This window comes from Muntiacus reevesi, chromosome 4 (assembly GCF_963930625.1).
Source record: "Muntiacus reevesi chromosome 4, mMunRee1.1, whole genome shotgun sequence".
In the NCBI taxonomy this organism is placed as follows: Eukaryota; Metazoa; Chordata; class Mammalia; order Artiodactyla; family Cervidae; genus Muntiacus; species Muntiacus reevesi.
The window spans coordinates 27,584,597-27,611,259 of record NC_089252.1 but is presented as its reverse complement, the minus strand read 5'-3'; the positions used below and the strand labels follow the sequence as shown (position 1 = coordinate 27,611,259).

General features: G+C 40.7%; 1 protein-coding gene and 1 pseudogene across 2 annotated transcripts in view; one reads left to right on the top strand and one right to left on the bottom strand.

Annotated features, from left to right (window-relative positions):
* Positions 1-26,663, bottom strand: part of CDH2 (cadherin 2) — a 253,633-nt gene that overhangs the window by 16,850 nt on the left and 210,120 nt on the right. For both annotated transcript variants that reach the window (XM_065932405.1, XM_065932406.1), the window contains 5 exons: positions 25,777-26,030; positions 24,219-24,361; positions 21,059-21,292; positions 20,522-20,755; positions 17,570-17,709 (listed from right to left, as the gene is read on the bottom strand). In XM_065932405.1, the coding sequence (XP_065788477.1) occupies positions 17,570-17,709; positions 20,522-20,755; positions 21,059-21,292; positions 24,219-24,361; positions 25,777-26,030 (1,005 nt within the window). The remainder of the gene's footprint in view (positions 1-17,569; positions 17,710-20,521; positions 20,756-21,058; positions 21,293-24,218; positions 24,362-25,776; positions 26,031-26,663) is intronic.
* On the top strand, positions 19,655-20,371 carry LOC136166302 (NADH dehydrogenase [ubiquinone] 1 alpha subcomplex assembly factor 2 pseudogene; annotated as a pseudogene).

The following is a 26,663-nucleotide window of genomic DNA, read 5'->3' as shown; positions in this document are numbered from 1 at the left end:
AAACCGAACACTAGGGACTTCCCTCGTGGTCCAGTACTTAAGACTGTCTTTCAATGAAGGGGGTGCGGGTTCAATTCCTGGTCGGGGACCTAACACCCCACTTGCCTCAAGGCCCAAAAAACCCAAAATATCAAGCAGAAGCAACACTGTAACAAATTCACTAAAGACTTAAAAAATGGTCCACATAAAAATAATCTAAAAAATATTTTAAAATAAAAAAAAAATAAAACTGAACTCTGTTGAGATGTCTTCATTCTAGACTACTGCTGCTGCTAAGTCGTTTCAGTCATGTCCGACTCTGTGCGACCCCATAGACGGCAGCCCACCAGGCTCCCCCGGCCTGGGATTCTCCAGGCAAGAACACTGGAGTGGGCTACCATTTCCTTCTCCAATGCATGAAAGTGAAAAGTGAAAGTGAAGTCGCTCAGTCGTGTCCGACTCTTAGCAACCCCATGGACTGCAGCCTACGAGGCTGCTCCCTCCATGGGATTTTCCAGGCAAGAGTAATGGAGTGGGTTGCCATTGCCTTCTCCCTAGGCTACCCTCCCCTAAACAACTCCTTACCAAGGGCCTCAGCTAAGCTAATGAGTGAAGGCACTCAGAAAAAGCTCCTCCTCTGAGGGATGGACAAGGTGACATGGGAGGAGGGGAGGCAGGTATGCAGAACAGGGACAAGTCAGAGTGGGATGTAAACTCGGGACAGTGTCAAATATAGAATGCTCAGAAAAGGAAAGAACACATCAGGTTTGCACTTTGAATGACATGTGGGTTCAGGAGAAAAGACTGTTCTGGGGGAATCCACATTGTGAGCAAAGGCACGCGGATGCAGTCTCCTGTCAGGGGAGCATATTTCAAATACAAAACTTGAGTGAAAACACCTTGATCTTGCACACATGTGCCTCCATTTAAAATTTTATAGAACATATGAGTTATTTATAGGCTATCTGAAAGCAGGGGCAGACAATGATAAGACAGATGCGAAAACCTTTGAAATGTTAAAATGCTTTTCACAAAATAGAAAGAGGGATTCATTTAGAGAATTCTGAATGCTTGCATGTGAAGAGGCATGGTTTTCCACGCCATGTTTAATTACATAACTACCATGCTTAATAGAGGGGATAACCATGAGTAAGCGTGTCTTCTGATGGAAGCTTTTTGTAGAAGGGGAAAAACAGACTGTAAGTATATGGATGATGACAGTTAATAAATATTTTTACACTGAGAGTGTAAAATGCTTTATTAGAGGTCTCAATTACATGAAATTAAGTAATTGAATCTTATGCTTAAGGACCGTCTTTAGAGTTAGTCACTCAGTCATGTCTGAACTCTCTGTGACTCCATGGACTGTAGCCCACCAGTCCTCTTTCCATGGAATTCTCTAGGCAAGAATACTGGAGTGGGCCGCCATTAACCTGGTGATGTATTTCTTGACAGTCCTCAGTATATCACGATCATCCCATGTAAGAATACAGAGCGATTTCTGGGGCATAACTGAAGACATGAGAGGCCGTGAGACATGCCTGTGCTATTTCTTATGTGGAAAGAACTTGTCCACCCTCATTTCTTATGTAGCTCCCACCATACCAAAGTGACGAACAGAAATCCATTATGTTTGGTTGACAGTGCAGAAAAGTTTTCTAATAAGTTGTCAACCTATAGATGTTGGGATATTTTACCTGAAAACAGGAAGATCTGGCATAAAACCAGGCTTCACTTCTGACACAGCTATTTGTTACAGCTGAGAGCATCGAGCTTCTTTGGACAAGGACAGCCTGTCTATCTGGTCTGTTTCACTTATTAGTGTATACATGCAATAGCATGTTCATTTATAGATTCTTACTTCCGACAGCCCTTTCTTACTATCCCAAAAACCAGAGCAGGTAGTTTCAAGATGTCTGTGGTCAATATGTCAGGCCCACAGAAAGTGCTTATTAAAGACATGTTGAGAATTTCAGTGGATAAGAACCCTCCTGCCAATGCAGGGGACATGGGTTCGATCCCTGGTCCAGGAAGATCCCACATGCCGCGGAGCAACTAAGCCCGTGTGCCACAAGTTCTGAGCCCACGAGTTACAAGTACTGAAGTCTGAGCGCCTAGAGCCTGTGTCTGTAACAACAGACGCCACTGCAAGGAAGAACAGCCCCCGGTCTCCCCAACTAGAGAAAGCCCATGCACAGCAACAAAGACTCAGTGCAGCCAAAGTAAATAAATAAATAAATAAATAAATAAATAAAGTTTTAGAAAGTGCGTTGAATGAAAGTCTCAGGGATGATATTCAAGCTGGATGTGCACAAGAGCAACCAAACAAGAAAGGTGCTTTGGATTGCATGGCATGCCATGGCAGTAATTCATAAGGGGAAGGAACAGAAAGACCCGGGGGCCCACGGCTGTGACTTATTGCCATGGTGAGTACCATCCCCCATGATGCAAACGTGTCACGCTCCTCAGATACCCTGACATCAAAAAGAGAGTCACAAAACTACTGATTTACAGGACACGAGAATCTAGTTTGGAACATGCGGCTTAACTTTTCTCTGTGATGGTTTGCCTTGTCCATTTCAAATACAGGATATAAAAATCTGATGGTGGTATGAAGTGGGCAGAAGTGTCCTCAGGACACAGGGATGGGATTTTTCTGTCCACATTCATCTGAGCTATATGGCAGAGTCCTGACCTGAGGATACAATTTTAAGTCTTTTGATAAGGGGTCAGTCTATGTGAACCTCTTAAATTATACATCTTCATAATTTCATGATGCTTTACTTACAAACACAAATTACAACATGAAGGATAAAAATTATAAAGAGAATTGTGGAGACTGGAAACATTCTCAGGGTCATTGGGTTCATGGACTTACATCTGAAGATTATAAAGACACAGCCCCAGAAGAAACCTTTGTTTGGTTCCTAAGACTCTCTAGAGATAAAGTAGATCTGGAAATTCTCTTATGATTGTCAACCTCTTTAACGTCAACTCTCCCTGAGAAATCCAACTTCCAAATGAAGACCACAGAAAATCTTAAATAATGTTTGGAATATGTTATCTGTCAATGATCATAAGAAGCAGGGGCTTCCCTGGTAGCTCAGCTGGTAAAGAATCTGCCTGCAATGCAGGAGACCCTGGTTTGATTCCTGGGTTGGGAAGATTCCCTGGAGAAGGAATAGGCTACCCACTCCAGTATTCATGGGCTTCCCTGGTGGCTCAGATGGTAAAGAATCCTCCTGCAATATTAGAGATTTGGGTTGGATTCCTGGGTTGGGAAGATCCCTTGGAGGAGGGCATGGCAACCCATTTCAGTATTCCGGCCGGGAGAAACCCCATGGACAGAGGAGCCTGGTGGGTTACAGTCTATGGGGTCGCAAAGAGTTGGACATGACTGGGCGACTAAGCACACACACCCATGAAAAGTAGGCATGGAATTAGGGTTTTTAAATATTAACATTACTAGTGACCGAAAGACTTTGTTTGGGTCTAAGATTTAAAATATCTTAAAGGTGATACAATTCTGAGAGATTCAGTAAAAAGTTAGTCAAGCAGCTTAAACTCTGGTTCTGCCTTTTCTTATTAAATTCCCCTCACTTGAAATGACTTATAATTGGTTCAGAAAAAGATACCAGGAATCAACCTTAAGGCATTTTGTTATGTTTAAATAAAGCGCTGCTTCAGGATAAAGTGAAATTCTGGAGTCCCAGGCAAAAAATTCAGAAAGTCCCATGACCAGCAGAAACTACAGACTTGTGCAATTAGGGATTTTAAAGAGTGATGGAGATACTCCTTTACCATTTCACAAGAGTATTAAGGGAGCTTACTGGGTACCTGATGCCATTTGCAGCTCTGGGAGTGTGGAAGAAGGAAGTCAGCCTTCACTGGGGCCCATCATCGGTCAGGAGTTACCATAGGTGCCTCCTCATGGGATACCTCAGACACTCTGAGCAAAACCCTGTCGTTCTATCCCACCGATTCCCATAACTCGGAGAGGTTAATGATTAGCCCAAGGTCACGGACTCAGACAGTGTGGAAGAGGCAGAGACCAGCAGCGCAAGCAAAGTAACAAATACAAACGCTGTATCTTCAGATACAGAGAGCAGACTTGTGGAAGCCAAGACGGCAGGGCGGGGGAGGGAGGGACGAGGTGTTCAGGATTAGCAGATGCAAACTACCCTCTACAGGACGGATACACCAAAGGCCCTACTGTGTAGACAGGCGACTATATTCAATATCCTGCAATAAACCGTCATGGAAAAGAATATATGTAAGTGAGCCATTTACTATACAGGAGAAATTAAACACAACATTGTAAATCAACTTGACTGCAAAAGAATAAAAAGCTGTACTTGTTGTCTGGGCCAGTGAGGAAATGAATAGAAGAGTCTGCTGAGCCGGGGGGACATGAGGCTCCTTAAGATCCAGAAGGGAAGCTCAAGGTAATCAGGCTAAGAAGGCATGGGGACTTAGGACTCTGGTCTGTGCACAGCTGGCTAACGCCTCGCTGACTTTTAGTCAGAACTGAGTCTTCACTTGAGTCCAACAGTCTGGCACGTGAGGCACGGGGAGGGGGCTCGAAGTTCCTGCTTATTTCTCGGCCTCCATGGGTGAGAACTAGGGGTGGAACACAAGAGCCAGTTTTGCTATATCCCAGGCAAGGGGCAGTTCAAATGGAAAATATTCCTTTTCCAGTAGCAAGTAAATTTTCAAATTCCCAAATATATAAGGTAAACATTTTTTTTATATTAAACTTCTTATTTTGTACTGGAGTGTATAGCTAATTAACAACGTTGAGAGTGTTTCAAGTGGACAGCAAAGGGCCTCAGCCACACACAGATACGTATCCATTCTCCCCTCCCATCCAGGCTGCCACATAACCTTGAGCAGAGTTCGCTGAGCTATGCAGTAGGTCCTTGTTGGTTTGCTATATTTAAAATGGATAACCGGCAAGGTAAACATTTTGAATGTTTCAAGACTGAGAGAGAGAAATAAAAATACTAACATGAAAGTAAATGGACAAAATTCTCAAGGGGGAAAAAAAAAGTTACCCGGAAAAGAGCTGACCATGGCACAAGCAAGAAACTCTCAGAAACGAATGGGAGACAGAAAAGGAGAACATTATCACCTCACCCTACATAGCTCCAGGCATTAAAAATAATTGAATAAAATAGCAATAAGGTGTCAACACATTACCATACAGCTGCTGAGAGGTAAGTCAAATACCCTTGCAACTTTATGTAAATTACATTACAACTTGATTTTCTTCCCCAGTGAGATATGGTTATGACGGTAACTATCTACACAGGTGAATTGCTGTGGAAGACTAAGTTGATTCTATGGATTATGAAAGCCCCCAAAACAAAACAAAAAAATTGCTAACATCTTTTCTGGTTTAACTGATAAACCTAGCAGAAGTAAAGTAACTTGGAGATTTAATGTACAGATGAAGGCTCCCCATTCTCAGCTTTCATCCATGTTTGTCTCACTGTACAACCAGTTTTCCACTCCCCACCATGGAGGGAGATGAGCCTCCATTAAACACATTCATTGCTTCTGCTTCATTGGTTTACTATTCACGCTACTCTGGTGGTCCAGGGGTTAAGACTCTGCATTTCCAATGCAGGGGGTGCATTTTGGGGAAAAAAGATCCCACCTGCTAAGGGGTACAGCCAAAAGTGTATATATATATATATATATATGTGTGTGTGTGTGTGTGTGTATATATATATATGGTTATATTTTAAAAATATATTGTTTTGGTTTATATTTATCATTATATTTAAAAAATAAATAAATGTAGTAAGAATTTTATAGGTAAAACTGTTACAAAAACATAGAATGTGAAGCTGCGAAAGAGGTGCTGCTAAAAGAAACGAGGATATGGCTATCAGAGCATTTCTAGCAGAGCAGAGGGCTTCCCTCATAGCTCAGTTGGTAAAGAATCCTCCTGCAATGCAAGAGACCCCAGTTTGATTCCTGGGTCCCCTGGAGAAGGGAAAGGCTACCTACTCTACTATTCTTGGGCTTCCCTTGTGGCTTAGCTGGTAAAGAAGCTGCCTGCAATGCGGGAGACCTGGGTTCGATCCCTGGGTTGGGAAGATGCCCCGAAGAAGGAAAAGGCTACCCACTCCTGTATTCTGGCCTGGAGAATTCCATGGGGTCACAAAGAGTCAGACACAACTGAACAACTTTCATTTCCACTTTCAACAAGGGCTTCAGAAGGTGATGCTTCTTCAGAAGCTTGAGATTAGTTTTTATTCTATGTTATAATTTCCCATTCTTTCCATGTCATTCAGTTACCACTTAGCCCTATATACATGGACATATTTTCTTAACTGTTCCAAGCACTGTGTGTCTTGAGAGACAAAAAGTGTAACCTTCTAAATGCATCTTCAATACCCCAAGCCCCAACTTTACCAAAAACAAAAATGCCATCACCCTGATAAGGTCAAAGTCATTCTATCCTAGCAGGGCCTATTATTCTAGCTTGGAGGAAATCTAAAAATAGGTAATGAATTAATGGCAATATTTGGCTGGGAATATGGTGAGAGATCAACCAAGTCCTTTACTTGTTTATGTCACATTGGTTTGGAATTTCCTTTAAGATAAATGTAAACATAAAATCAATACAGAAAAGGAAGCTTCATGTTGTGACTTTAAAAAACGGATTCTAAATCCAGAGAATCTAGATTCAAATCCTGGTTCTCTCCGATCTAATGGAGTGACTTAGGTGGATTACATACATTTCTTGTGCTAACTTACAGAATAGTCAACCTTTGGACAAAAAAAGTGAATGAAGACTTTATTAATGGAAATAGTCTATAGCAGAGATCAGCTTTCTCTGTAAGGACTTAGCAGTAAATATCTGAGGCTTTGGGGGCCATAGCATGTCTGTCAAAATATTGGGTTGGCAAAAAGTTCGTTCAGATTTTTCAGTACTATTTTATGGGAAAACCCAGAATGAACTTTTTTGCTAACCCAAACCTTCAACTCTGCTGTTGCTGTGTATTAGTAGCCACAGACAGTATGTAAACTATGGACTTGGTGCAAGGCTGTGTTCCAATACAACTTATAAAATAGTCAGTAGACTGGGCCAGTTGATAGAACCCTGGCATATTTACCATGCAGTAGCTTAGGTTTTGGTTTCTGTTCCCTTTTTGTTTGCCTTTGTGCACTGGTAACACATATTTGGCATACAGATCTTTGCTACTTTATCTTTGGGTAGCTCTCCATACCTCTTAAATTAAATATGATAAACATAATTAGTCAGGAAGAATGAATATTAAGATGAATTACATAAAATATGCTGTTCATTTATGTGAAGTGATCAGGGTAGCAAATAAAAATTCACATGCAAATCAAGTCCATATTAAAAGTACTGAGTGCCCAGTAGGGAATGGATATCGGCCAGTTCAGAACATACGTCGTCTGTAGCCTACCACTGTGAGGCACCTGGCCGGGGAGGATTTTGAAAACAGCATGGAAAAAGGATGGCAGTGTGCTAACCCAAATTCCTGGTGAAACTTTCCTCTGGTGAAATCAGTGTCACTCTTTCAATAACTAATATATTCTGGTGTTTGCAGGTGGGTATAAATGGATGAATAACTTGGGAACACATTTAACAGAGTGTGCTTCAGCCAACAATGAAAATGCTGAAAGTGGTCTCCATAGGTATGTCCAGAGTCAGCCATCTGTTAGTTAGTTTGCTTATAAAGCAGAAAGATTTTGTAAAGCAGTTATTTCAAAGGATCAAATATAGCAGTTCTAGTCTCTGCTTGAGTCAGAGGGTCAGGCTTGGCTGCCCACACTGGAGGTAGTTCCTGAGATAGGAGGGTAACCTTTAGAGACCGCCTTGGATCAAGCAGAGATCTCTGGTCTCAGGGTAGTGGCTGGTCTGGTCTCCAGGTGTTCTCTTTTATCTGTGCCTCATTCTTCTGTCTAGGCATCCAGCCTGGATTTTAGATTTTAGTACCTGTTGCCCAGACTGTGCCTCAGATCGCTTAGTAACTTGGCTCTTCATATTGCTTCTCCAGATTCTATGTTTGTCAACGTCAAAATGTACACCATTTTGTAAGCCATGCTTAACAAATTAATTAGGCCTTACTCTTTGCCTGTTCTAAGGCAAGATTAGCAGTGGTTATCTAACAAGTTGAGGCTAAGTGTTCAGCCTCATTGGTTTTACCCAGTAATATCTGCCTGCCATAGACCAACAAGAGTAAAGAAAATGTCTTTCAGCTGACCTCTATGCCAGCCCACACAAGAGCTGGGCCTCTCCAGTCACATGGACCTGGGTTTGAAAACTGGACTAATGCATAGGTTTGTTGGGAAGACTATAAAAGACATGCAAACTGACAGCAGAGCCCAGTGCCTGACACAGATCATGTAATAAACAAGTAAGTAATGAATCACAAGTATTTATGAACATGATCATCATTTCCTGAAGCCATCAGAGATTTCAAAAAAAATGAGAGTAAGTTATCAGGCTGCAATGGTTCAATGAACCCTGTAGAAAGACTTGCAAACTAAGAGATTCTAGAAGAGGGTCCAATGCACAGACATTCTATATGTGAGTGCCTGCCAGGTGCCAACTGTCCTAGATAGCGGAATAAAAAATGAATGTGACAGTTTCCTGCTCTCATGGGGTTTAAGGTCAGGACCGAGGCTTCACGTAAGATCTCAAAATAGAGGCAGCAGAGCATGCTGCTAGAGCACAGAGCAGACCCATTTGATTCAACCTGGGACCCCCAAGAGACGATGTCTTGAGATGGAATCTTGGTGGCTGGCTAGGCTGGAAAAGACCTTGAACTGAGCCACAAAAGTGGGAAATAGCATGACACAGGTTAGATGTACAGGAAGTTCAACTCTAGTGTGGTTTAAAAGGCAAGGTGGAGGATCAATGAGAAGGGAAACTAAGTCATCATCCCAAAGAATCCCTCTTCCTTAAAGCCAAACCCGAAGTCACAGGAACTGTGGGTTCTTTCTTCATCTCAGGAGCTTCAACTCTGTTGAAAGTGCTTTCGGTGTCATGGAGATGCTGGGGATCTGATCTACTGAAGTATTGAGCCTAATTCCTAGAAATCACGCAAGACACTAATTTCACCGGGAAAAAAATTCAACTGACACTCATATGGCAATCACATCTTCTTTTTTTTAAAGACCTTTGTTCCCTTCTTTTTTTGGATATGGACCATCTTAAAAGCCTTTATTGAATTTGTTACAATATTGTTTCTGCTTTAAGTTTCGTTTTTTGGCCGTAAGACATGTAGGATCTTAGCTCCCCCACCAGGGATTGAACCTGCACCCACCCCCTGCATTGGAAGGCAAAGTCTTAACTGCTGGGCCACCAGGGAGGTCCCAGCAGTCACCTGAGTCTCTTGGGTTTCGGAATCCTGGGCCACTAAAAAGAGCTCCTGTCATGACGCCCTTTTATCCTGAAATGATATGTGATTCCTCACATGTGCACGTCTGGGTCTCAATCAAGGAGACTTTAGTATCCCCATGGTGTATGGACAACAGGTAGGGGAGAGCTGCTCTCCCTGGATTTGGGTGAGCCTGACACCTCCGCCCGTTTCCTTAGCTGCTGGACCTCCTGCATCTCCTGTGTCCAGAGACCCCCTTCTTCCCGACATATCTGGATGAGTCAGATGGATCCTATGGATCTAGAACCTGCTGTGTAGCTACTGTGAGAAACACTACTCTCACAGAACCTCAGAAGAGACTCTCCAACCTCAGGAATCCAATCAGGTGGGCAGAGCTTTCCAGCTGGTCATCAAACCCATTGATTCTTTTTAAAAGTACTTAAGTTATTCATGGACGCCCCAGGTGGCTCAGTGGGTAAAGAATCCACCTGCAATGCGAGAGACGTAGGTTTGATCCCTGGGTTGGAAAGATCCCCCAGAGGAGGGCATGGCAACCAACTCCAGTATTCTTGCCTGGGAAATCCCATGGACAGAGGAGCCTGGCGGGCTACACTCCATGGGGTCGCAAGAGTCAGACTTGATTGAGCGACTAAACAACAACTGTGAGTATTATATTACACATTCAGAATATGTTTAATACAAGAACAACTATAGTTTGTTTAATATAAGAATAACTATGTTCTTTAATATAAGAACAGCAAGCTTTAAGTCCAAGCTTTAAAGAGCAGGAAGTTACACTTACTGTTTCCCATCCTGGGGCTAAAAGGGGACGGTTCCAGAAGCAGCGTGAGTTATCAGTTGGTTATACTGCACATTCCCCCTGATTTTATTAGTGAGGCTGATAGGGAAGGAACTAGATCATTAAAAGGATACAGTATCTGCAACCAGGCCTACTGGCCAAAAGGGCACTGAAGGACATTTACTAATGAGGATAATTAAGCATGACTTGATAACCACCCAAAGTCCCGCTGGTCCCAGCAGTGAAGCAGATAAAGCAGGGACCTCACCCTCTGAAAAGAGACTGGGCATTATACTGAGTCTGTCCAACTGCCAACAGCACTGTGAGGAAATAATGGTCGTGTTCAGAGCCCATCCAATGCCAATCTCCCAAGATGGGCCCGACCTCGTCTCCTGACTATGGAAACCAGAGGTGAATATCCACGCACACTAAAAGTCCACTGAACATAACACAAGGAAAAAAAAAAATAGAGAGGGCTTTGTTTGTTTGTTTGTCTGTTTCATTTCTCTTCTCTTGGGCTCTATATTTTCAGTATTTTTGTTATAGAAACTAGCAACCTGTGTTTGGGCACAGAAATTAAACAGAGATGGTAATCAACAGCAGGGAAGATAAAGACTCCCTTGTAAAGGACTGTTTTGCTTTATTTTCTTTCTAAGCAGTTAGCTCCTTAAGGATACTTCCTCTTGGCAGCAAGAATAAGGATCTTGGCTAAGCCAGCTTTAAGTTAGGCATCCCAGCCTCCTGGCGACAGCTGCTGCAGACCTGACTTCCTCCATAGCCTCAAGCCTCCACCGACCACCTCCACTGGCCTCTGAGATCTTCCCATCTTTGGATGCTGGTGATTTTGTAAGACTGTCTGGCTGAGACGTCCAGAAGACCACAGCCTGATCATGACAAGCTGTCTGCTTCCTATAGCACAGTCTCCAGTCACAAGGTAACACCCATGCTCCATAAAATACCAGTTATATGTAATAAAAATCGACCAAAACTTGTCTAGAATGTAACATGGCACCATTTCCATTTCCAAGGCTCACTCTTGTAAAGAAATAATGTCTTTTAAAAAAAAGCTAACAAAAAAGTTTGAGCCAAAGTCTGTTGCCAAGAAGGCTTAATGCATGCTTCAAAGAAATAGAATTTCTAACAGGAAGCCACTTGTGAATTATGGACAATAGTATACAATATATTTCACAAAACTGAATTTCTCAGGAACTGACAACGATTTTCAGATTTAAAAGCAATGACATCTTATTTAGAACATGGAGAAGCATTTGGCATAAATTCACTTAGAAAGTAAGAGTACTAAATAAAGGGTGTTTTTTCCTTAAGGAAAAGAAGTAAATGATAAAATCCACCCAAAACTCTAAAAGACAAATCTTGATGAATTCAGTTGGAGAAATCATCCTAACAGATAGAAAGATTTTAGAAAGCTATAGTAATGAAAATAGCATGGTACTGGCCCAAGAGTAGACAAATAGGACAAATAGACTAAGAATACAGAAAAAGATCTGGAATCTTCCACATAGACCCGTATGTATAAAACTGTCTGCTTTATGACAAATGAACCCCTCCCATGCAGTGGAGATGGGTTATCTGTTTAATAAACAGTGCTGGACAGCCCTCTAAGAAGATAAGACACCCCTGATCCATAACTTAAACCACATGAATAATCCACTACAAACGGATCACAGATTTAATATGATAGGTTAAACAATAATTCAAGAAGATTTTATTTTATTTTTTTTTTAGAGAGGTTTTCATTAACTCAGGGAGATAAAGTTTTCTTAAATGGTATAAAGGCACTAACTATAATTGGAAAAATGGACAGATTAGACTTCATTAAAATTAAAAACTTCATTTCATCATAAGGTACCAGTAAGAGAATAAAAAAGCTACAGAAGCTATTTATAACACATTTATCTTACAAAGAACTGATATCCATAATATATAAGGACCTCCTTACAAATCAATAAGAAGACAATCCAACAGAAAAGTCAATAAATAAGCTGAACAGACACTTCACAAAGATATAAAAATGGCACATAAGTTGGTAGGAACATCCCAATTAAATCACAATGAGGCACACACTATCAGAGTGGCTAAAATTTTGAAAGACTGAGAAAAACCCAGGTGCTAGTGAGGATGCTGGGCAATTGGAATTCTCATGCACCACTGTGGCTGGGGGAGGTGTAAGCTGGTATAATCACTTTGGAAAACTGGCAAGACTGTACTGAGCCTGCACATATATGCAAATTCCAGGGACTAGAAATTCAACCCCTAAGCACACAGCAACAGAAATGCACCAAAACATATGCCTAAGAACACTCACAGCAGTTTTATTCATAACTCAAAACCAAATCCACTCAAATGTCCACTTTTAGTAGAAATGATAAATGTGGCTAATTATCACAACAGAATAGTATTTGGCAATCACAAAAAAATGAATTACTTCCAAATGTAGCATGGATGAGTCATACAGATAAAACTGTGTAAAAGAATCCAGACAAGAGAGTACCTACTGTATACAACATTCATTTTTACAACAAAATCCAAAACCAGGTAATGCTGATCTATGTGATAGAAATAAAAACTACTGGTTACTTTTGACTGAGGGCATATTGCCTGGAAGTGGGGTACACAATAAGTTTCTGGGGTGAGGGAAACATGCTCCTTTTTAAAGATTTTTTGATGTGCACCATTTTTCAAGTCTTTACTGAATGTGTTACTATATTGTTTCTGCTTTATGTTTTGGTTGTTTGGCCATGAGGAATGTGGGGTTTTATCTTCCTGTACCAGAGATTGAACCTACACCCCGTGCACTGGAAGGCGAAGTCTTAACCACTGGCCCTCCAGGGAAGTCCTAGAAACATGTTTTGTTGACACAAGTGATGGTTCTACTCTTAAACCTGGAGGAAGCCTTCTGCTTCTGGTTGGGATTAAAAAAAAAAAAAAATCATGAGATTATCATTCATACTCTAATGCTAAGAATGAGCCCAATACGTTACCAAATCACAGATTTCTGAGACTATAAGATAGCTGAGAGCATAATGAGATCTAACCAAATGAAAATAAACTGATAAGCCCTTTCTAGAAGAAAGAAGACCCATAGCTGCTCTTATCCCTGGAGGAGGAGTGAGAAGAAGTGTCATTAAATGATAGAAGGACAAATCACCTTGGTTTTGAAGGAAGCTTTAGTGGCCATGAGTGCACAGGCTTGATGGAGTCACATCCTTGGGGAAACTTTACCCACCACCAATCCTTCCCACAGGCCTTTATCCCCCAGGCATGAGCAAGTCCACCAAAGGATGGGTGTAGGGCCACAGATCTGTCATGCTAAAGAGGGATTTGATAATTTCCAAACAGCAGGAAAGTGAAAGTGAAAGTTGCTCAGCCATGTCCGACTCTTTGCGACCCCATGGACTATGCAGTCTTTGGAATTCTCCAGGCCAGAATACTGGAGTGGGTAGCCTTTCCCTTCTCTAGGGGATCTTCCCAAACCCAGGGGTCAAAACCAGGTGTCCCACACTGCAGGTGGATTCTTCACCAGCGGAGCCACGAGGGAAGCCCAGGAAATCAACCCTGAATATTCACTGGAAGGACTGAAGCTCCAATACTATGGCTACCTGATGCGAAGAGCTGACTCACTGGAAAAGACCCTGATGCTGGGAAAGGTTGAGGGCAGGAGGCGGAGAGAGAGACAGAGGATGAGATGGTTGGATGGCATCATGACTCAATGAACATGAGTTTGAGCAAACTCTGGGAAATAGTGAAGGACAGGGAAGTCTGGCATGCTGCAGCCCAACAGGTCACAAAGCATCGGTCATGACTGAGTGACTGAACAACAACAACGAAGAGCAGATGGAGTGTGTGTCTACGGACAGGACACTCATGAGAAGGTGAGTGATGATTATGACCTAAGTGAAGGCAGTGGCCTTGATGAGGGTGAAAGTGAATGGATTTCATGAAGCATTTTAGAGGCAGAGGAGACAGAACCTTTGGTGTAGACTTCCAATGCTGCATATTTTATTCCACTATTATGAGGTAAAAATTAGAGTGAATTAAAAATCCATTACCAATTGTGTCACAATCTTCTATAATGAGAACTGCAAATGGAAAACGTAACAGGATCAGAAATGGGCAGAAGATCTCAATCTGGACTAAAATGCCATCAAGGAACCAAGAGGCAGCAACAACAACAAATGTGACAAGATTTCTAGGACTATTTCAATAAAGAAATGATTAAAAAAAAAATTAAAAAAGGAACCTCCCTGGTGGTCCGGTGGTTAAGAACCTGCCTGTCAATTCAGGGGACATGGGTTCTATCCCTGTTCCAGGAACTAAGATCCTTGGGGCAACTAGCCTTTGAGCTGTAACTACTGAAGTCCATGCGCCCTAGAATCTGTGCTTCAGAAGAAATGTCACTGCAATGAGAAGCCCTTGCACCAAAACTAGAAAGTAGCCTCTGCTCGCTGCAACTAGAGAAGGCCCATGCAACAGCAACGAACACCCAGCACAGCCAAAGATAAATAAATAATCATAAAAAAAGAACATGAGCCACAGAGGTCAACACAGAGAGAGTTCCAGAAAAGTCTTTGGTCTATTAAGAAAGTGTGTAGGAAGCAACACATTCGTGTCCAAGAGTTGGTCTGGGGGCAAAGCAAATTTTCAGGGTCACGTAAAGAAGAGGTTAAAGATTTGTGATAAGAGTTTTAATAAATCTGGCAATAGGTAAGTTTTACCATTTGATATCAAGCATCAATCTAAGCAGATAAAGTGAGGAAGGGCCATGTCCCAGGGCATGTGGGATCTCAGTTCCTGAGCAGGGATCAAACCCACGTCCTCTGCATTGGAATCTTGGAGTCTTAACCACTGGACCACCAAAAAAGTCCCAGTAATGGAAGTAAGTCTTTCCTAGAATAACTACAACAATAAAACTTCATTAAGCAATTTCTTAAAGTAATTGGTGGGGAGGAAGTGGGGAGAAAAAGCCAACTCAGGTGACATCAAGTACCCTGGTCCAGATGTTCAGATGCTGAGAAATATCTTGGTTCCTGATTCTATGCAGCATCCAGTCATGACTAGTGTCCTTCTACTTATTGCTATTTCTACTGAAACTCCATGGAGTTGGGTTTAGGTTTATGCCTAGAAAATTATGCACAGTGACATGAAAAATAAAATGCTGCGAGAAGATTTACGAGATAATGTGATCAGATAACGTTAGCTGTTCTTGAACATAGCTCAGGAAAGTGAAAGGACAGATTAATGAGGGATTAAGCCAAACATGAATTTTAATATCCAAAGACATTCATAAGCAAGAAACCCTGGGGCATATTTATAGAGCCACTTTAATTAGTCAGTATTCAAAACAGCTTTACACATGAGTCAAGTTTTCAACAGATTTGAAATATGCAGCTTTCCTAAATGAGAGAGTTGAGGTATTGTAAACCAAGCACGGAATTGGATATCAGAAGATTGTGGGCTTGACTTCTGACTCTGCCAGTTACAGACTTGGAGAGTAAATCGCAAAACCTGTTCAAATGGAAAATGGAAAACTCTGATGGGCCCACCACCAAGATGAAACACAATGGGCATGAATGTGCTTTGTAAAACAGAGAGCGATATATTATTTCCTCAAAGGAGTAAAGAAGAGAAAGAGAACTCATGTCCACGAAATTTGCTCTTTTTCACGTTAACAGTCCTACCACTAATATCTAGACAGAGTACCTTGAATTTACTGATAATGATTCAAGATCCAAGGAGTCTGGGTTCTTCGCCCAACTGCTACCCCAACACTTGTATTAGCAAATGGACATAAGAGGTATCAAATGTACCTAAGAAATACCTGTCACAGTGATCACTCATGGTTTATACTCATATCTCTCAGATAATTTCAAAAGGAGCTAGATCAGAGCAGTGAGTTTAGACAGTAATATCATATAGACCTGGATTCAAATTCTACCTCTATCACTTCCTAGTTTTATGAGTTTACAGAATCCCACCAGGGCTTCCCAGGTAGGGCTAGTTGTAAAGAACTCACCTGTTAATGCAGAAGACATAAGAGACTTGGGTTCAATTCCTAGGTCAGGAAGATCCCCTAGAGGAGGGGATGGCAATTCACTCCAGTATTCTTGCCTGGAGAATCCCAAGGACAGAGGAGCCTGGTGGGCTCCTATGGAGTCTATAGTTCATTGGGTCGCAAAGAGTCAGACAGAACTGAAAGACTGAACACCATCCCTAGGCTCTGTTTTTTAACACAAAAGTGGAGATGGTCACAGTACAGTATGACAGGTTTCAAAGATTTAAGAGATAACAGCATTTAATGTACTTAGCAGAATGCCTGGTGTGCATTAATAGTACAGATCTTCAGTATCTAAAATGTTGCTTCCCAGGAGATAAAATTTTTCACTTTCTACCTACTGGTCATTCCCATCCTTGAACAGGGATGCAGTTCCTCATATACACACAGAAACTCACGTTATTTTACAGCCAGTCATGAGCTCAACGTTTACTGTGCTCAGTCACTTCCGTCGGGTCCAAGTCTTTGCGACCCCATGGACTGTAGCCCACCAGGCTCCTCTGTCCATGGGATTTTCCAGGCAAGAATACTAGAGTGGGTTGCCATGCCCTCCTTTAGGGATTTTTCTGACCCAGGGATTGAACCTGCATCTCCTGCAGGCAGATTCTTTACTGATGAGCCAGCAAGGAAGTACCAACATTTATTAAGCAACTACAATAAGCCAGACCCCATGACAGACATCACGGATGCAGACATGAACTAGATATTGTCTCTAACTGCAAATATTTCTCAATAATCTGACTCATGGGAATTCCCTGGCAGTCTAGTGGTTGGGACTCTGAGCTTTCTTCACTGCTGTGGCCTGGGTTCAGTCTGGCCGGGGAACTAAGATCCCACAAGCCACGTGCAGCGTGGCCAAAAAATGTAAGACTCTTCAGCGCAAATCATTGTTGGCTCTGCCCACCCCTGTATCCCCAATGATTAAAATCGTGCCTAGATTATTGACTGTGCTTGGTAAATGTTTATGAAGTGAGCAGTCTGTGCTTTTTCTGCTACAGAAATATCCAAATCTCAGTGCAGAAACTACTTTTACTTTTATTTTGGATATCCAGTGAAGAAAAACTGCAATGAAAAACATTTTTATCAGTACAGCTATAACTGGCATTAGGTATAAATCCTAGGCTCCTCAAAACAACGTTAACTATTCTTTCATAATAAATACAATAACATTTAGAACTTTAGAAAAAATTTCAATGGGCAGTGCAGGTTGGAAAAAATTCACCAAGCCTTTGATAGTGTGATCAAGGAAAAGACATCTGATACTATTCTTTTACTGTATGTATTAGTATTTTCCCCACCATTTAAAATGTAAGACGGTAAAATTTCACTTAGTGATTTAAAAACATTGCTCACCTGGTCTTCTTCTCCTCCACCTTCTTCATCATATTTTAAAATATTATCTCTTACATCATCTTCTGGATCAATTAAAAGTTGTTTGGCCTGGCGTTCTTTATCCCGGCGTTTCATCCATACCACGAACATAAGAACGAGAACTAGGCAGAAAGAGAGTAAAGACATACGATACCATAATTTTAAAAACTCGACTTTATCTAATCACAGTCTTCAAGACTAATAATTTGTATTTATATGGCTGGAAAACTTGCAGTGCATTTTCTACTCTGTTACCTTATCCTAGCCTCACACGACAAGAAACAAGACAGGACAGACACCCTGAGAACCAGGTTTAGATTGTTCTAGAAACTAGTATCCTATGAATTCACTGAGTGGATGTCTGTCCTCAGTTTTACTATCTGCAAATGGGGACAATAACTATTTCTATCTTTTTCTTTGTCTTGCTAGAGGATAGGATATGTGTCATATAAAGGATTGCAAAGTCTAAAACAACAAAATACAATAGGTGACATTGCCACTCATTATTTAATTGCCATTCCATTCCGGTTGATCAGTCATCATTCTCCTCCCCAAATGATCCCCATCATTCTCCTCTCTCAGCACACGTTTCAAGGACAGGGAGTACTTGCCAAGATGCCTTTGCAGCAAACTAGACCTGGATTAGAGACTTGATCTTGAGGATTTTTGACTTCCAAGGGCCTGGGTCTTTCTTTCATGCTGTTGTGCTTTTCTCTTTCCTGTTCAACACCATGCTTCAGGTAAGGAGGCCAGGGGATTAGTTTGAGCACTGAAATAACATCCCCGGTGGCTCAGATGGTAAAAGAATCTGCCTGCAATGTGGGAGACCTGGGTTCGATCCCTGGGTCAGGAAGATCCCTTGGAGAAGTAGATGGCACCCACTCCAGTATTCGTGCCTGCAGAATCCCATGGACAGAGGAGCCTGGTGGGCTACGGTCCATGGGGTCAAAAACAGTCAGACACGAGTGAGTGACTAACGCTAACACTTCCTGCTCTACATTTCTGCACCAGGATTAGAATCATAAACTTTCCAGCTGGTTGATGTTAAAATCAGCACCAATTCACTTTCCTTCAGAATGGCTGGAGTCCTTCTTCATGCTGCGATCCATCAGCTCTAAGTTTTTCTTGATAAGGTTGGCATGTATGCCTCTTGTTAGTTGAAATTGAAACATATCCCCAAGTGCACATCTAGGAATGCATTCCCTCTAAAATCTGGAGCTATCAGTTTACATCCTGAAGCAAAAAGATTTAATGACTCTTATTTGAGCGCATTTTTATTATTGGCCATAAAAGTAAATATCCTCCTTTTAAAGCCAGATACATGATCTCATTTACCATTGTTCCAGGGCTAAATCTAGCAAGTGGATTATTAGTATAGCATGTAGGTTTCAAATTATAGTCAAAGTAGTCTCCACATAGGAAGTAAAAAATGCTCAGGCTTCTGCAGTAATTGCTTAGGAAAAAAAAAAAAAAAAGGACAGGATTCTAAATTACCAGAACACTTGTAAATGGAGAAAACATAAAAGAAATGGCCAACATTTTGAAGAAAGTGATTGGTGCATAGCATGATTGCACAATAAACTAAGTCCTGCTGCTACTCAACAATACAACACAGGGTCCAGGTAATTTGTTCTTTTAACCTGCATACTTAGAAGTGGTTCCTAAAGTACTTTCCAGTGGTTAATTTCTTGCATTCCACTGAACCAAAGACTGCAAAGTATATTAAAAAGGAGCAATTCCTTAATCTAGACTGGCTCTAAAGACAGACAATTTATTGAGCTGTGTAATCATTTCTATTATCTGATGTGCTGTATGAAATACAATCTCTTGCTATTTTATGCAGCCCATCAGAAACAAATACCTTGATCCCTGCATGACTGGAGCAGGTTGCTGACTGCGCTTTCTATAAAGGAAAGCAAAGGAAAGCAATATACTTATTTTCCTAAATCATCAACTACGAGCCATAAATTCAGACACAAATCCTAAGAGAAGTGCTTCAACTTAGGACTGTTTAATATTTTTCTATGAAGAGTTTGCTGCAGCTCTGCAAGCGATCAGCATCAGAAAATGGCAACGGGCGTGAAAAAGGTGGGCTGGCTGGGTTTGCTGCCAAAAGGTAAGTGCATGCAACGATGCTCAGGGTTTTCCTCATTCTAAAGTGGGCTTGGCTGCGAGAAATTGCTCAGAGGTGGAAGAGAGTTGTTAGAGTCCATTGAAAGGCAACAATAAAAATTACTTTTTATTGAGCATAGCCGGTAGGAAGGCACAGGATGGTCTCAGGATTTGTTCTGCCTCTTGCAGGGAGCACTGTCAAAGGAAGTGAAGGAGCCAGTGGGCGCTGGCCAGTTTGGGAACAAACAGTACTATATCCCTGAGTACAAGAACTGGAGAGGACAAACTATTCTAGAGAAAAGAATGAACTAGAAGTAGCAAATGAAAGAGAAATAGACTATGAAGTAGGGGATATTCCAACAGAAAGGGAAGCTTGGATCAGAAAAAACAAGGACTCTGCCCACCATGGAGGAAATAATGAAAGAAATGAAGAATGAAAAACGGAGGGAAGAAACTAAAAGGAAAAGTGAAGACTTTTACAGCAAAGAAAAACTCCTTAGAGAAGAGAGCAACAGGGAACTCTTGGCTCCACCAGTTCAAACTCAGATGAAGGCACATGCCTCCACTCCATTCTTTGGGAAACAGGAACCCTTCGTGGCTCCCAGCAGCGCTGGCAAAAGCTTTCAGCCAGGATCCTGGATGCCACAAGATGGCAAGAGCCGCAATCAGTGACTCAGATCATGATATTTACATGTTTGTGACTATTTTAACAAATAAAAGCAAACAGTTGCTTCGTATTTTCCAACTGTAAAGAAAAAAGTTACTTTGCTAAACATCCTAGAAGCAAAAGGAATTCAAGCTGAGACACAGGGAAGTACTCACTGAGCAGGATGATGATGCAAAGCAGGATGGCGATGATGGCGCCGGTACCCAGCCCCGCTCCCACTATTCTATCCACATCCGTGCAGTCCCCGTTGGAATCACACTGGCAAACCTTCACCCGAAGGATAGAGATGTTCGATTTGGGAGGATTACCCGAATCTGTGATTATGATTGGAACTTCGTAGATCCCAGCCTCAAGAAATTTTATCTTTAAGTTAAGCTGAGCAAAATCACCTATACAATAAAGGGGAAAAATATAGTCGGAGAGTTTATACATCCTAAGATTCAAAAACGCATAGCATTTTCTAGACTGCATCATGTACCAAAGGGTACATATAAAGCAAATTTCAACTATCCTGCACTGTAAAGTTTTTCTTTTTTTTGGCTTTAAGGGCTTTTTGTATCTTATTTAAATTTTAAGTAGCTTTTAAAATATATTTAAGGAGAAAGATGATAAAGTGCTTAAAACGGACTTTTCATACCGGGCTTCAAAGCCTCTCAGACGCACATATATTCAAATAATGAATCTGTCCTTACCATTAAGCCGAGTGATGGTCCAATTTCTCTTAATGGTCACTGGAGACAAAGGAAGATCAAAAGCAAATGGTCCAGCATTTGGATCAATGTCATAATCAAGTGCTGTGATGTTAATTGAATTGGGGTCCGGAGTTTCACAAATCTCCGCCTCTTGAGGTAACACTTGAGGGGCATTGTCATTAATATCAAGTAAATAGATCTGCAGTGTTCCCGTTCCACTCATAGGAGGAATTCCTAAAAAGGGAGAAAAATCACAAACCAATGCTCAACAGTTCTCTCCCTTGAGTCTCAATTATAGTGAAACTCTCAAAGTTTCTAGTTTTCCAGCCCTTATCACTGTATAACCTTGGAAAAATCTCGTTGCCACAGCATCTCTGCTGTTTTGGTACAAGGCCACTTCTTGCGTCTCTTCTAGGATGACCCTGCACTCCTCCCGCTGGAGGTTCAGGCACGGAGGGCGGAGACAACACGCATGCGCAAGCCCCCATCCCCGCCACAGGACCCTGTGCCCCTGCGGACTTGCTCTGTGCCCCGTGTGCAGTGGGCTCCTCCAGGCACTGCGGGATGTAAGCAAGCAGGAACCCAGGCTCATGATCTCAAGGACCCTACTCATTGATGGAGAACCAAGATGTGTGCATGAAAGAACCCCAGAGTGCTTTTCAAGCCCAGACCAACTCTGAAATATTGAAATGGTCTACAGACCCACAGACCTTATCTTGGGGAGGAGCCGGATCACTTGCTTGAAAGGTTGCACTCTATACATCATTTCATTGTCATCCTATGAAGCTGGTTTAAACAGACAGGAACCTAAGTGTCTCTATAAACTGGCTATGGTTGCATCCTCTTAGAAGTATTGGGGTTGCTAGTGGAGATGGGTCTGCCTGACCCCAAATCAATCCACTATAACATGTCTCTACACTTATCTTTTGAGTTGGACTCTACTATGTTATAAATATTTATGAATAAATATATAACAAATATAGACAATGTAATGGAAGTGTTATTATATGTAAACATAATAATTATATTATTTGAATATACAATATATAATACAATTATATTTAACTATATAATCTATATATTATATACACTTAAGAGAATAGAAATACAGGAATTTTCTAAATAAGGCTGCGTATTGAGACCCAGAGGCTTAAGTGACCTGCCGAAGGTCATGAAACTAGGAAGATGCACACAAACACTCCTCAGGAGAGGACAAGGAGAAATCTCTGTGGACCTCTCTAAGGAATATGGATGGTTCTGAGAGCAGGGAGGTTAAGATGGAGGGGTAGCATGGCTGTTTACAATATTCTAATACTGTGGTCTAACCACGAGGGCCACTATGCTTCCCTATAGTTTGAATTACTTTCATATTTATTATCACATTTCACATTATTTGACTCTCATAACGACTTCACAGAATAGCAAGCAGCAAAAACAATGATCAATAATGAAATGAAGGCATACAGATTATAATAGCTTGTCCAGACATTAAGGAGCAGAACTGGGGCTCTAAATCCAGCCTTGTGATTTAACGTCGAGTGCATTTGCAAAACATCACAGTTACACAGATTTAACTGCTCACTTCTCTCATATCAAACACCCTTTCAATTAGGAAACAATCCACCTTGGTGAATGAAATATCTGGTTGTAACTCACAATTCACACATATACATATAATTTTATAGCTCTTTAAATCTCAACATAATGGTGCAAGATATATTACTGTAAGTTTCAGGGTGGAGAAAGCTACCACTTACAGAAAATGTAAAACAGACACAAATGCTCTGCTTTGATGTGAAATGGCAGAAGTGCTTCCCACCAAGTTTCAACTCTAAATATGTGAACAGTAGGTCTCACATTAGAAAGGATAAGAAATATTGCCTTGGTCTTGTCACCTCATAGATTTATAACAGATAATGATCTCATTGAATCTTATTACACAGGATTAGGAATGGTTCTTTGAGACTGTTCTTATCAAAAATGTTGACAGGCAATGTTTTTCAAACTGCACATCTTGGCCACCAAATAGAAAAAGCCTACTATTTTTATTAGATGCTAATATTCACAGTCCAACATTAAAACTATTCTAAAAGATGGCTATGATTTAGTTTTAAAACTATTTACACATCACAGAAATAATTACTTGAGTGTATAGTTTGTGCCAGGCACTGTTTTAAAAGTTTTATGTACAAGCCTTGTTATATTCCCCTGTACACGAGTTACATCCTGCTACCATTATTCGTATTCACCAGAAAAAGGAAATGGACAGATTTAAAACCTCATTGCTAATCCTGCAGTTAGAAAAATAGTATAAATGGAGTCTGGATCCAGGGGTGGGGGGGAGGTCAGGTGGAATTTCAAAGCTTCACTCTTAAAACCGTATGATATTGAGACCTAAAACGAGTCCAACTCCAGTTTAACATAAGTCATTTTTATCTTATAGATCTAAAGAAAAAAGTGCTATCTATTAACCTCGGCCGTTTAGAATCCAGATGAGACCAAGAAAGGAAAAAAAAATGATGCTAAACTACATGTTTATGTTTTTCAAAACCAACATACTAAAGCTCAAATATTCAATTATTTTAACTTGTGCAAGAAATTAAGAGTTTCGTAGACATGGCAGACTGCTGCTGCTGCTAGGTCGCTTCAGTCATGTCCGACTTTATGTGACCCCATAGACGGCAGCCCACCAGGCTCCCCCGTCCCTGGGATTCTCCAGGCAAGAACACATGGCAGACTAGAGAATTAGAGGAAAAATGCTAAAGACAGACAGACTGATGGTAGCAAACATGCTGATTAGAAAAAACCTAAAATGACCACCTTGAAAAACACAGTGTGTGGGCTACTGTGCCATCAAGGTATACCACGGCAGAACAATCACAAAGCCATGTGATCACAATACGAGGTGACCATGGAGGGTGTAAGGACCCTGGGGACGTTCATTACAGAAGACAGCAAATACAGAAAGCCCAAAGGAAATGGAAAATAGAAGTTGGGGCTTCGGAGGAGTGAAGGTCATTGGCACCTTAGAAGGAATGAAATTTTTCTAGACAATTCGGTTTCCTAGAAAACCTCATTTCCTAATGATGCATTTGTGATGAGGCTCTACTCTCTTTAACAACATCCAGGACAAATACAGTGACTATATTTAATTACGTACCATTGTCAGAAGCAAGGAAAGTAGCATTGTATATATTGTTTTTCACATTCGGTGATTCTCTGTCCAAAACAGCAATGGTAGTTATCTGCCCGTTCACAGAGTCTATTTTTAGCCAGTTTGCAGGATCGGATAATTTTGTGTATCTACAAAATGAAAGTGCAATAAGTTTATTTCTTTAGACATGAAGTTTAAAACAGGAAGCTGATTTTTCTGGTTTACTCCCAGACACAACCAGTATGTTAACTTGCATTTCGGTAGGTGATGGTTGGGACAAACAGCTGTAATGTGGGTATTTCTGTGGCAGTGGTTTGGGAGGCAACATGGTTTGTGTGTTGCATGGCCAGGAATGAAGAAAATGTTATGTAGGTGGTAGAGGGGAAAGATGAGGAACTCAGTTTCTGTACTGTGGGTTGGGGCTAGGGCAGACTTGACAGGTCTCATTATAGGCTCTTATCTAGTTCATAGGTGAGCAATGGTCCATATAAAATAGTTCTAATATATCTTCTAAGTAAGCAGCAGCCCTAATGTATAGGGCTTAAGAGAAATTATAATAGAAGTTGAATTTTCTATCACAGAACACTCCTTAAACGTTTACTACCTTATCATGGTGGGGATTTGGTCACAGTGAGGAGACCACCCTCCTCTCCCCGCTCCCATAGTCCCATTTCTCCTAGGATTGCCCACCTGGGCCAAACCTCAGAACTACACCCGTTAGGGGAATCCTGTGGTCTGAGTAGATTTATCTGTATTTGCTTAACCTCCTTTTTTATCTGGGGTGGGGGTGAGCTTTTCAAGCTTGGATAACCAATACACAAATTGGAAAACATATCCCATTTGGAGAGGTAAAAAGTTACATGAGTTCAATATACCTGTTCACTAGCTATTCATCTGTCTTGATTCCAGTGTACAGAGAAATGAAGAAGAAGACACACAGTTATCTGTTATCAACAGTACTGAAAGGAGTTAAATAAAATATGAGCTAATTTTTAAAATTACCATCACCAGGGATGGATAATAGTCATGTGGGGTATGCTCTGCCAACCCTCATCAGGAAGGATAAATTAGATTTTGCTGAGGCTGGAAATCTTTACAGATATATTTTATAAGTCCTATAACCACTGTACAGGTGAGGGATGAAAATAATTAGCTCTTATATCTTGGTGCTGGCATGAGTTTTCTTTTCTTCCTGATTGTGGAGAAGAGATAAATGTTATAAGCTTTCTGAGACTCTCCTATTTACTCATGGCAGAAGCTTTTTGGGATGGTTAGCATAAAAGAACAGGGTAAATTATTACTAAAAATGTTTTAAAAGGAGTAAGGGCAGAAAAAAGAGGCTGAAAACTTTTGTTTCTTTAAATGATAAAAGAGTAGATGCACTTATGTATCTTCTATCTAATATACTCCTTGGTCCACTGAAAAAATTTCATCAAATAATTAAAAATAATCTTGTAATAAGGAGTATGAAATGAAAAATTTCTCACCCAAATGGTGAAAAAATTTTATGCACAGCATAGAACATAATGCAAATGACAAAAACACCATAAATGGCACTTGATACCTAATATTTTGCTGCATATATCGATCTGGGTCCTGAGCAGTAAATGTTGTTAACATGGTACCGGCGTGAAGGCCTTCTTCTTGGCGAATGATCTTTGGATTTGGGGCAAAATAAGGATTTTCATTCACATCGATAACTGTGACAGACACAGTCGCAGTAGACTGAGGTGGATGCTGAATACCCTTGGCTAATGGCACTTGATTTTCTGCAGCGACAGTAAGGACATACATCCTATTTGTTTCAAAGTCGATTGGCTGGAAAAACCAAAAAAAAATTTTTTTTAAAGGAGAAACCATATTTTTGCAGGAAATAAGAATATTTGCATTTTGAAGTTGATCCTTCTAGTAACTCCATTTCTAAAACATTAATTTTTTATTCACTACACCATAGGTTCCTCTCAAATTTCTGGAAAACTTGCATTAGCATGGCCAATGATTGAAATATTTATCACAATGTAACCTACTTCTATAAGATATTTATGTACCTTGTGCATTTCAAAGACTTATGTTCACAAAATAACGCTTATTAATATGGCACACTGCATTTATTTAGCTACATCTAAGAACTTACATATTCTTAAGCACAGCGTTATTCACCAAAAAAAAAAAAAAAAGAAAAAGAAACTAAATAATCTGGGATTAAATGAGAACATGATGGTCTAGATTGTATTCTCAAACATTGGTACAAAGACCATTCTTCACCCAGGAAAGTTTTTAAACAGTCTGCGATGAAGTGGACAAAACAAAAACTAGACAATGTGACTTTTTTTCACAAAGCTAAACTTTTCTTATTTAAAAGTTCATTCATAATTTCAAGTATACATTTTAGAGTACACACATATATACAATTAAAAAACAGTGCTCATAGGTAGAAGGACTTTTTATTTT